Below are 12,665 nucleotides of genomic sequence, written 5' to 3'. Positions count from 1 at the left end.
AAATTTTATGTATAAAATATATACATATAGAATATATGTATCCTGGGAAAAAAACAAAAACAAAAAAAAAAACAAAAAAAAACCCTCAAAGCAATCACAGTATTTTATAATGACATCTGTTCTAAGAAGAAATAATTTTGTAAATGCAGCAAGTATACGTAGAAACAATATAGTCTTTGCTCTTTATCGGTTAGGAGTCTGAATAGCTTTATTGTCTCACCTTCATTGTCGCAGTCTTGTAATGAAAGCCATATTTGATCTACCAGACCAACTCCTTTTACTTCACCATGAACTGGAATGGAATGCATTTCCATTAATGCAATTGTCAGGGCTCAGTTTGCTATTGCCAATTCTAATCTTTTTTATATTTACATTTTTTCACCAGTTGCATTATTTTCCACCCTATTCTACAGGAGAGAGGTACCCATTGCAATACTTCCAGATCTTTCCCAGTTCACATTTTTCACTTAATGATCTACACCATGAGGAAGAGCTATCACCATTAACTTCCATAAGTTTTTTGAGTTGGTTCTATTAAACACAGCTTGTATGTGTGTTTTAGAGCTACAGAAAATTGTATGGCTTAAAAATATTCACAGAACTGGATGCAGTACTCCAGGTGGGATCTCATGAGAATGAAGTAGAAGAAAGGAATCACCTCCCTCGACCTGATGGTCATCCGTCAAACTTAATGTCTAGATAGCCCCTTCTGAAGTCAAGGGTTTGTCCTTAGTCATATTTCATGAAGCACATTTTTGTTTATAATATTCTGTTGGAGAGTTTGCTTTTGTTGGGTATCACATACAGACCAAAATTCAATTTGTTAATAGGCAAGTCAGTAATTCACTACATTAGTGAATCCTTAGAAGACATTCTAGGAAGACTGCTTGTTCAGTGCCCAGCACTGCTCTTCACTCCTAGTACTGAAATCAACCTCTAACCAACTTGCATTGCAGGAATTTTCTCCCAGCTGACATCTGTTGTGCCAAAGGCCCTAGTGTTCCTGTAATACCAGAGGCACTGTGATGTTCTCCTCCTCTTCTAGTCTGTGATAGCTTAGAAAGAACCATCACAAGGAATACAGATACTCTCAAATTAAGAGCTCTGTCCCAAGTTGTTAGATATTGGTTCTAAGTATTCTTTGAAACTTGAAAAAATGACTTCTATGTGCAAAGACAATGAATCTGTGGCCAGTAGATCTAGACACATTATGAATTCAACGTAGGGACAAACATATAAAAACTACAAACATACAAAAGCAATCAAAAAACATTTTTAACAATCTTTTTCAGACATACTGCTTGAAAATGTGTGTAGCTATACGTTATACATATGTATACACAAATATCTTCCAACATACTTCACAAGTCACTGAACAGCTTTCTGCCTGTAAATTATATAAACTTTAAACTACTGGTGTCCCACCCAGACCCCCCCCCAAAAAAAACCCCCAAAAAATAAAAGCAATATAATTAGGTTTTCTATTACCATCATTTTATGAACAGCATAAAATCAACAGAGTATATGTAAAACTCATTTGAACCATATTAAATACTACATCAGAAGAAAGGGTAATGTGAATTGTAGATTTTCTTTGACTGGTTAAAGATTACAATCCACAGCAAATCTGGATCCATTGTATTCAACAGGAATGATTGTGTTCATACTGTTTTACAATATATCTGACCTCCAGAAAACGAATCCTGAAAATATTATGATAACTCCCTCATGACTGCAGACCTTTAACCCGTTTAGACTTTCCTAGGAAGCAGGAGAATGAACAGACAATGCTATAAATTTTATTTGCTATTTTTCAGCCAACATAAAAATTATACTTGACTAAATTTTTTTGGTCTCGAATATCAGACTACTATTAGTGTATTCAGCTTGTTTTAATCAAATTTACAGATCTTAAATATCACTTTGAAACGAGAATTCATATTTTTAAAAGCAGATAAGTAATACTTAGCAATTTGATGTCTCTGTGAAAACTCAAGCATACAGTGACAGGCAGCACTGCTTGCCTATTGACAAAGTATCAAACCTGTATTTTAGCAGCCTATTCAGGAAGCAAATGCTTGGCTGAGAGATTACTCTAAGATTCCAAACAAAAGTATAATTAAGATATTCTTCTGTATTTGTGGGTGACTGCTTATGGTGTTTCTTGAAACAGGAAAGCTATTTTACCACAATAAAGGTTTCCATTTTCATCAGAGAATCGTTGTGGCCTTCCCTGCAACTAAAATACTGAATCTTGGACTTCTTCTAGGATTTGGAATACCACTCTACAAAGTGAGGTTAATGAGTGTACAAAAAGTTTATTTAGTCTACACTTAAACAATTCCCAAAGAAGGAAAAAAATAATGAACTATTAGTATTTTTTAAAATCTACCATTTTTGTGCCGTTCCAGAATACAAATTTCCGTAATAAATTAAGATGAATCATAACCCATACAATGGAAATGTCTTTTACATAAAGGCAAACTATTTTCTCTAACTCGACTCAATTTTACAAACCTTGCAGAATCAAATATCTGAAATCAAATACCACTCCTTCACAGCTGAACGTACTTTCCTGGCCATAACACAACCATAGAATTACTAGGGACAGGAAGGGAGGGAAAAAGCTCCTTTCATGACTGCCAAACAGTGTGACCTGAAGCTATTCATCAGCACAGCTCCCCTGTACTTCGATCAGAGCTGAACCTTCTCCTGTAATAATACGGCTTTATGTCCGAGCCTGACGATGCTAAGAGTTATTGATGACAACCTCGATTAAACTAGTAATTAAATCCTCCAGAACACTCATATGGTTGGGAAAGGGTTATAAGAAGGACAGAGACCAAGCAGCAGTTGTGACCTTGAAAGGAAAGTATTGATTGGATTCTGCCTTGTGAAATGAAGGAGGGAAAACTGAAACCTACCATCCTGAATCATTAATGAACTCCCACTGCATGCTCCTAATTCCAATTTTTTACATATCCAAGCAGACCTTTCTTCAGCATTCCTCAAAAACTATTCATAAAATAAACCTGCAAATTAATTCTAGACAACATGATCTACATATAGGTAACAACTGAAAAGGTGTTCCTTCTTCTCATTTTAGACTATATAATATATGTAATGTGAATGATATAATATATGTTTTTATATGCACACACATATAAAAGGTCTGTATTTATATATATTATTTTTATTACTGTAAGCAAGTAAAAATTGCTATTGATTGCCCAAGCCACCTCCTAGGCTTTCATAGTACCCACTGATGCAGAATAGGATTGTTCAGTCTCTGGACCTTTCCTAGAGTTGAAAGGCATTTGAGCACACTTTCTATGAAAAATAACTATTCAGCTCTAAAAAAGAAAAGTTTTTTTCTACACAGAAAGGAATGATGAAATGCATTTACATGAAAAGTAGTAATTTACATGGCAGGTAAAGACCAAGAAACTACTTCTTTGTGTTGTTTAAGCACTAAAGTAATTTAGAATGGTAAAACGAGAAGAAGAAAGCCAACAATTATATGAGATGTTGGAAGGTGTATGGTAATTTTCTCCAAATTTATCTTACATTTTATTATATCCTCATTCTGACTGTGCTTTTCCTCCTCAATATTTTTTTTTTCATTTTTCTTGTAAAATTTCCTTTCCTACAAGTTATTTCAAACAGCTTTCAGATAGATATATTCAGCTACTGTGCAACTTGCTACAATGCAGATAAAGTTTCCTCTTTCCATCTTGGCTCACCTAACAGATCTGCAAATCACTCTCTAGCTATTGTTATTAGTTAATCTTCAGAGAAATAATAACTTCTGTTATTAAGGTTACAGAATGATTCTTCTGATTCAAAAAGCTTTTAATTAACAAATCAAGCACACTAGGAGACTGGATATACATCAAGCCAAGAATTTTTTTTAAAACATGATCAGTCCAAGAGAACACGAAGAAAGCTATCAAACAGCCAAATGATCACTGATTGTAGACATCCTCTTGGAAAGATGTTGGTTAACAGAGATAGTTACACTAATAGGATCCAACCATGAAAATATTTTTTTATTTACCATCCAGTGCATGAAGGAACAAATACATCAACTTATTTTCTCACTGCCACATGGCATTGCACTGGCAGAAGTCCATAGATTGTATCTCCACAGAGGACTGAGGAGTGTCTAAAAACAGTAAGCTCATGGATGTAAGGAACAGGTTATTTTCAAAGAGTCTTCTAGTTTCCATTTTATCAGCCTACTTAATTACCAGCATTTCCACTTTCTAGAGATCAGAAATCATTGTTAAAAAACAGTGCTTTAGAAATTGATACTTCCACTACCCTCTTTTTCAAGGACAATATGGTAGCACTGGAGACATTCGAGAATAACTACTAGCAGTATTAAAGTTAAGTTCAGTACCTTGTATACTAATAGGGCAGCAAAACTCACTGCAGTAATACTGGTACTAGTGCTGTACAATAAAATGGTAGCCATTATCTTACTAAAAATATATGTCATTAAAAATTCTGAATTGCAAAATCACAGTCAAAAGGAGATTATATCCAATGCTATACATTCTGAAACACAACAGCTGTGCTCACCATGGAAATTTACATTTTTGTATGATAGTAAAAAAACTTCCAAAACGGAGTAAATGATTAACAGTAAAGAGCAAGCAAGCCTGGGAATATAAAGGGCCTTTACTTAAGCAGGAGAAAAGAGATGAGCTGTAGATTAAAAGTGGAGCTGTAGATTACAGTGACAGGCTACAGAAAGTGTGAAAACCTATGTAATAACAAAACCAGAAACCAACAGTCTTACTAAAAAATTGCAGAGTGACCACATAGTAAATTTAGCAAGAATATGGCAGTTGACAGATCATGGGCAAAATTCTCCTCTTTCACTCATGCTACAAGTGCCCTACCTGTAAAGTCAATTACAGTGCTTACCCTGTACCAAACCTGGAGCTCCTGTTTCCATGCTCAAAGAGCAATAGGTTGTAGAAACCAGGCTAGAAACAAACAGGTTTGCTCTTGCTGCTTGGCAAGCCCTGCAGAACCCATCACCACAACACAGTCTGTTGTTCTGTTTTAGGAAGGCTAAACAATTACTTCAGTGCATACAATTATTTGCACTCTGTGGATAGGCAAGGCATCATTTTTCTGCTTCAGCCATGATTTTAGTTGCACACACTGAACATCACTGTACTCCTTGAAATACCCCAAGGATGCCTACCCACTGCCTACTTGTTCACATCTGATCTTGTGATCACGTGAGCAGCACAAGTCCGATTAAGAAAACCTCTGTCAACAGAGGTGTCCTAGCTAGGGGACTGGCTGACTGCCACCATGCTCTTTATAGAGCTTTGCAGAAAAAACTTTCATACATTACCTGCAACAGCTGAGGCACAAGAAGTTATTTCTTGTCCCTGTCAGTTCAATTTTCAGTATTCATCACAAACAAAGGTTTAATCTTTTTATTTGCTTTATTTTCTTTAAAAACTGTACAGGAACTCATGACTACCTGGACACACAATGGAATAGAGTAAAAGATAGCTGACTGCAAGACACTTAGAAGAAGGACATCTATCCCAACAGAAGCAGAGCTTTTTCCCCCTGGTCCCACAATACTATTCTGAAATGTACACACTTCTGGTATTGCATTTCATACTAACAAAGAAACTCTAGTCATGTAATTCCACTAATTACAAGATCCTGACTTCAGGCTGACAGAAGTTTGAGAGAAGATCCAGCTTCCAGGTTTTTACTCTGATGATTGTAGTACCAGCTAGTCAGTTACTATGACTAGATTAGGCCTGAGAACCTTCGCAATACATCTCTGAAGGATGTATTCCCAATACTGGCCTGATCTAGAACAAATTCACATTATTGTTCTGGGATTCGTTATCTGCTTTTTCTGACTGACAGTTCATCAGAACTGATACTCTCCATAGGTCTGTACCCTCCCCATTTTACTGTCTTGCTTTCATTGGTGAGGATTGGTGCTCATTTCCTTTCCTCATTTACTTCCCTGCCATTTTTTGACCACCTTTTCAAAGCCAGTCTCGGGACACCCACACCCTTCCAGACAGAACTCACAGTAACCATCTGTCATCCCTCCAGCTAAATGGAAGTTAATCCCACTTGTGCCATCATAATTAAATGTTGCATCTTCAATCCTAGAAACTACTTCACAATTTCTTGTTCCTGTCCTAATCCTCTCTCCAGTTTCTTTCTACTCAGAACATATTCAGTCTTTCTAGAATGAAAATGAAGGGTGTGATTTTTCACTTCTTTAGTATATTCTCCGTTAGCTATACCACAATCTTCTCCTTAAATAACCTAAAACCTTTTCCTTTTTACTCTTATCACAGTTTAAGAAACTTCCTACTTTCTCATTTCTCGTCTTCTCACTTGCCCCACAAATCTCCCCTCCTAATTTCCCTTAACCTAGTTTTCAAATCCTCCTTTACACTTCTCTATCATTTCTCAGTTTGCCTAACTTTCTTTAACAACCAAGGCATACTTCTTCCTTTTTAGAAAAAAAATAAAATTAAAATAAACAAACAAAAAACAGAGAATGCCACCCATTTCTCGAACTATTACTTCTATTTCTCATTGATTTCACAAAAGGAATAGCAGGAGATTCACCTGGTGTTACTGTTTGTCTACCAGCCCTCTGGCGATGAACATCCTGGTCTGGACTAAGGACCTTACTTCACTCCATGTAGTCCTGACTTTTGACTACATTTCCTACTAGCCCTACCTAACTCATTTTCTGTGCCAGGAGCTTTACATGATTTTTGATTTAGACCTACTTTTCCAATCCAAACTGCTACACACTGTACTTCGTTACAAAACAATTATCAAATTCCTTACAATAAGTCTCATAAAAAAGAAAATGAAATTATTTCCACAAACTATTGGTTAAGGTGATGTTAGGTATAAGGAACCTCCAGTGATAATTAGTTCTGCTGAAGACAGGCTAAAATCTACACAGAGAACTACAAAACACTATTTTGTAGAAGAGGAAAACAAATCTGTTTAATTTGGCTGTAGGAATCATGCAAACCCATTCCAACTCGCTTTGCTTGTTTTTCCATCTTTAACATTTCAAACATGTTTTTCATGATTAGCAGCCTTTTTTAATTAAATGAAAAAACAGAAATGTGTCAGATGTACAACTGTATTTGAAAATGTGAATCATAGCCAGTGAAGCCATAAAGTATTTCAAAAATTGACGTATTCGTGTTTTTGCTTTTCTCTTTCAAGTGACTAAACTATGAGTATACTGCACACATAAAAATATTGAAACACCAAGAAGTTCTGTTAAGGAAAGCAGAAAACTACCTTCAACCACATTTAAGAAGGTAACCATCTGCAGCCTGCTGACAGGGTACACACAAAGCCAAGAATGTTTGTCATATATAAACACGAATATGAACAAGAACGTGAACACAAATGTTCATGAACACATCTGTCTGTATGATAAGGGTTCAGTCTACTGCCTGTGTTCATAACTACTACTAAACATACGAAGTTTTCTCGCTGGCACCATGAAATATCTTTTGCTATACCACTTATGTTTCCAAAGTGCTGACAGGTATATTTATACTGCAGCTAAGGGCACCCTCTAAAATTTCAGTTCCACTTCTCCATAAACATTTTGTAGCTAAAGTGCACCTAGGAGAGTGATCTACTGTCCAGGGCAAGATCAGGAGAAACCTTATTAGCTGAGGCTCCTTCCTGTTATCTCCTTTGTGCATTCTGCTGTGGAAGCAATGCTAAAGCAAAACACTGATATTTCATCCTTTATTTAAGAAGCTGCTTAAGAATCTCTCTAACATGCCTCCCTTATCCAGAGTCCAGTGTGATACAGTGCCAAGGTTAACTGAGGAACTAAAGGCCAAGATTAAGTTCCACCTAACTCACTGTGAGGATTTAGTTTCCCATGTTACTATAAAGATACTTCCCCTGATGCTCAAGGAAGCTGACACAACCAACCACAGGAACTTGGCTGCTGCACTTCTCTTCCTAAAGAAACACTCACCCCCATCAACATAAATGAGCCCAATTCGCATCTACACTCTGTTACTGGCAGGCTAGTATAAAGGGGTCACTGTGTAAAAAAAAGTCACACTTACTGACCTTTCTTTTTAATTTTTTTTTTAAAATGAAGGATGCCATCATCATACCAACATCTTTAGATCCCAAAAATGCATTCTGTGCAGCCCATTTCTACCTCCCCCTCTCTACTGAACAATGACAGGACTTCAGTTTAAAACATTAACAAGACAGCTCTTTGACTAGGTAACAGTCATAACCACTGAATTCTCTACACTGTAGCTGAGGTTTTTCTTTTTTTTTTTTTCCCTGAAAAGAAGAAAAGCCAGTGACCAAGTCATTAAACTGAAATTTTGAACTGATTTAAAATGAAACATTTCCAAAACATTCCTCACTGTCCTGAACACTTTTCCAGGATCGTAACAGAGAAGAAAGGTTAGCAGTACCCAGCTGCAATTGAAAGAACTGGAAAAACACATGGTATCTAACTAGCTGACTCTGAAGTACCTGATCAAGGTTTAAGTAAACTTGAAGGTTAGGTCAGCTGGAAACCTAGGAAACTCCCAGAAGGAGTATGCCTTGTAGTTAAAAGGCAAATAATAAATAACAGGAATAAATGTAATGTGCACAAAATAGAGGAATACAGTGGCAAAGCATGCACTGTTCCAGTGCCAACTAGTGTATGCAATAGAGCACACAAACTTTATTTTTTACTTGCAGTGGTCAGTGATACTGGTGCTCAGACTTACGCTTTATGCAATCAAAACACTAGTTTGTGGAAACATAGCCTTTATTTAGCATACTCAAATACATTTAGCATAGTTAAATAGCATAGTCTGTATTCAGCAATGCTAAATAAAGGACAGAATTATTGTCCTGGATTCTAGGAGAAAATCAAGATGCAAAACTTACCACCATTGCAGTAGCTAAGCATTTAGATGCTAGGCAATGTCACTGTGATTAATAATGAAAGCATTATGGCACGAGCATTTTTCAAAGTACACAGATAGATCACAGCCAGTTGTGTAAATGACTACAAACACATGGTTGAAATTCCTTTTCTTTTGGTGCCAGAGGGTAAAGCTGTGAGAGCCCAGTATCAGCTCCTCATAATATACACTCTGCATCTTCCATCTACTTTCAGCCTCTGCAGGTCCTGCAGGAATACACAGACCTGAGCTCAGGAGCTGTTTAAGCACACCAGAGGGAAAAGCAGGGTACTCAGACTATCTCAAGTCTCTCAGTGGACAGCATGCTCTTGGGACAGAATGATGTTCCTCATTTTCTCTTTTCATTAGCTATTATGCCTCTATTGTGCATGTCACATGTATTGTGGCATGGATCATGTCTAAGATCCAGGTTTAGGCTGCTTTTTGAAGGAATGAAAGGAAAAACATTTCCTTCAGTTCCTCTGCACACATGCTAGATCATCTGGTTAATTATTGGGGGATTTTACACTAAATCAAGTCTAAGCAGTTTTGCCAAAATAAAGCCAGGTGTACCTATTTTATACTCTTCTTTATAAGAGCAACAGAACACTTAGTAAACAGAGAGAAGGGAAGTTTCTTTCCTTTTCCTGCCTGTGTGTGATAAGCATAGCAAAGAATGCAAGAACAGCCACGTCAACCCAACCAAATAAACATCTATTTCCCTGCCTCCAACAGGGACCAAAAGTGTGTGCCTAAGGGACTGCACAAGCACAAAGCAAGTGCACAAAGCAGAATACCTTTGCAGCCCAAAGCCTTCATGCGCCAGAGGTGATGTCTTTGTGCTTAATTTGCCTGGGGTTTACTATATCACTAGCAGATTGCATGAGTTCTGATGGCAGGAGTTTGCCTGGAGCAAACTCCAGTGCAAGACCAGCTGCAAAGCACAAGATTCAGACATCTAGAGAAGGAGTTATGCTACCTGCCTAGCCAAGAAGCTAGCACTTGGAAGCACAAAAAGAGGGAAACATAGCAGTGGAGACTATCTACCGGTCTTCAAGATGACTGAGGTCTCTGAGAGCTTATAGGAATATCATAAGAGAATGACACCGATCAGAAATTTTTACAGCATGCCCACAAACACAGAAGTTTGCTGCCTGTTTCAGTTTGACCCTTCAGTAGCTACAGTGTGAGAGATGTTCAACAAAAGAACAACTGCATCAGAGGCAGCTGAGGACAGGCTGCTTTTAGTCAAGGGAAAAGGACAGATAAACAGTGCAGAGAATGCAGGGGGTACATTATGGAGGCTATTTCCAAATAAATTTAAGGAAGCTAAGAAATTCTGGTTCAGGTATCAAATGTGAAAGAAGTATTACTGGGAGGTGTGTTCCTTCTGCTGCCTGTTGATGAAAATCACAGGAATACAACTTCTTGAAACTGCACAAACATACAGACACAAAACTGCAGAACGTTCTTGGAAGACTTTGGGCATCACAGGTTTCAGCTGTGGTCATCAGCTCATTTTTCTGGGTGCTCCCGGGTGAAACAAAAGGCTCCTGTAACTCACTGACTTTAAAAGAGCATTTATCTGAACTCCTTCATTGTTTACCGTGTCTTCTATTCAGAACCAACACTAAAACTTCTACCTGAAAATGTCATGCAGTCTCCATGATGGGGCTGGAGACAACTTTCATGGAATGGGTGTTCCTCACAAGGCTCATGATGGAGAAACTCCTCCAGTGGCAGAAGCCTCTTTGCACTACAGGTGCTGAGGATCCATCCCTCCTGTTACTCTATGAGAATTATGTGTTCAAAACAGAAAGTGAATCTGAGGGAAAAATCCCAGTTCTGACTCCTCAGGAAAAGCTAACATTCAGAGCAGAAAAGAAAAAGAGGGACTAGCAGAAACAGGGGAACCATAGTCAGACTAGTTGGTGAAACTGCCAGAAATACATGAAATACTCTGTAACTTGTCAGGATCATCAGAAGGATTTTGTAAAAATAATACTTCTTACATGTTTGCATTACTCCACTCAAAATGCAGCTGAGTGTGTTCAGCTATACTGGGAAACTGAGTAACTGTGTCATTAACCTTTAAAACTAAGAAAACCTAGAACTAGTAATACTTCCTGAACTGCTACTTTAGTTCATTTCACTTCATGATAAAGGACACTGTTCCCAACAATCCCTACTCCCCCCACTTCTTTAGGAAGTTCCAAAAATCAAACATAAGAAAACAAAATGGTAAGATTCCTATCTCCTCCATCTCCTCCTTTTATTGTTTATTATTATTTTTTTAATAAAAATCTCAGAGAAATAAAGCTGATCTTATTTTGTTAGATCTGATTTCTCATTTCCACACAATTGTTGTCAGTTCTTCCTAGTTCCTGACACTAACAATGTGAATAGTCTTAAGTGGAACAGTACAGGGCAGAGGACGAAAAGAAGAGCAAATCCATAGTATCAGAAGCACTGAGAGATAAAGAGGCAGGTTGTTTATCACAATCCAGTAGTGGATAATATTGAGAAGAAAGCACCTTGGTCTCTGGTGACCTGCAAAAGCAGCCCCCACTTCCAATTCCCACTGTCAACCTTTACTACTAGTAACAGATAGGAAGCTTTAACAGCTATAGAACACCTGTGACATTCATGACAAAGATCCACAAGAAGAAACTGTACAGCCAGCCCACAATGTATATCATACACAGAAAGGATGAGTGCTTGTAGTGGATGAATCCCTGCAAAAAAGCAATGAAGCTCCCCTTTGCCAAAATGACAAGGAGTCTCAAGAGATATGTAGCCTCCCAGGTGCCAAGATCCAGGACATTGCCAAGACATTGACAGAGCTTCTCAAGAGAACAGTCCTCCATCTACTGTTTCCCTTTCTTGTGGGCATGAATGAATGAAACTGCATGTCTACATATGGGAAGAATCAAAGAAGACCATAAAGTCCAGGGAGAGCAAGTGAAAAACACTGATGTACAAGCTACCTCCTCTTCAATTTTGCCAGCTGGAAGAAAGGTGACAGCTAGAAAGAGACATACAGTGTTTATCAACTCCTGGCTGTGTGGCTAGTGCTGATGCAAGGGTTTTAGTTTTTATGACAATAAGACTTTTTATGAAGATTATAACTTGTTAGGGAGGGATGGGGTCCACTGTCTAGAAGAGGCTAGGAAATCTCTGGCAGCAGGCTGGCCAACCTACTGAGGTGGGCTTTAAACTAAAGGACTTACGAGCAGGGTCTGAAATGGCAATGTATTGCAAGTGACTGGAGAATAAACCAGGACAGTCAAAACAGTGAAAAAAATTATTCAGCTGCTTCCCAAGACATGAGCCAGAAGGCCATCTACCTCAAGTGTGTGGGGGTCCTCTTGCATCCCGCTAGTGAAAGCCGCATCCTCTGCTCACTTTCCTTGTATGAAGTGCCTGTATCCACACAGCAGAGGAAACAAACAGAAAGAACTAAAGATCTGTGTGTGATCTCAGGTCTATGATCTGACTGTGGTCACAGAGACATGGTGGGATGGCTTGTATGACTACAATGCTGTCACAGATGTCTATGTACTTTTTTAGGAAAGACAGGCCACAAAGGCAAGGCAGTGGGTAGTACAGAGGAACAGACTAATATGGGTGGTTACTAGAGACCGCCTGATCAGGAAGAGAAAGTTAATGAGATGTTCTACAGGCAGCTAA

General features: G+C 38.0%; 1 protein-coding gene across 7 annotated transcripts in view; it reads right to left on the bottom strand.

Moving 5' to 3' along the window:
- Nucleotides 1-12,665, bottom strand: part of NTRK2 (neurotrophic receptor tyrosine kinase 2) — a 203,253-nt gene that overhangs the window by 120,426 nt on the left and 70,162 nt on the right. For 3 of the 7 annotated variants that reach the window (XM_065745542.1, XM_065745537.1, XM_065745538.1), the window contains exon 12: nt 221-292. The exons of the other annotated variants lie outside the window; for them this stretch is intronic. In XM_065745542.1, coding sequence (XP_065601614.1) covers nt 221-292 — 72 coding nt within the window. The remainder of the gene's footprint in view (nt 1-220; nt 293-12,665) is intronic. 7 annotated transcript variants of the gene reach the window in all.

This window comes from Cyrtonyx montezumae, unplaced genomic scaffold (genome assembly GCF_038088225.1).
Source record: "Cyrtonyx montezumae isolate F1298 unplaced genomic scaffold, pur_monq_1.0 scaffold_36, whole genome shotgun sequence".
Classification (NCBI taxonomy): domain Eukaryota; kingdom Metazoa; phylum Chordata; class Aves; order Galliformes; family Odontophoridae; genus Cyrtonyx; species Cyrtonyx montezumae.
This window is presented reverse-complemented; position numbering and strand designations above follow the sequence as displayed.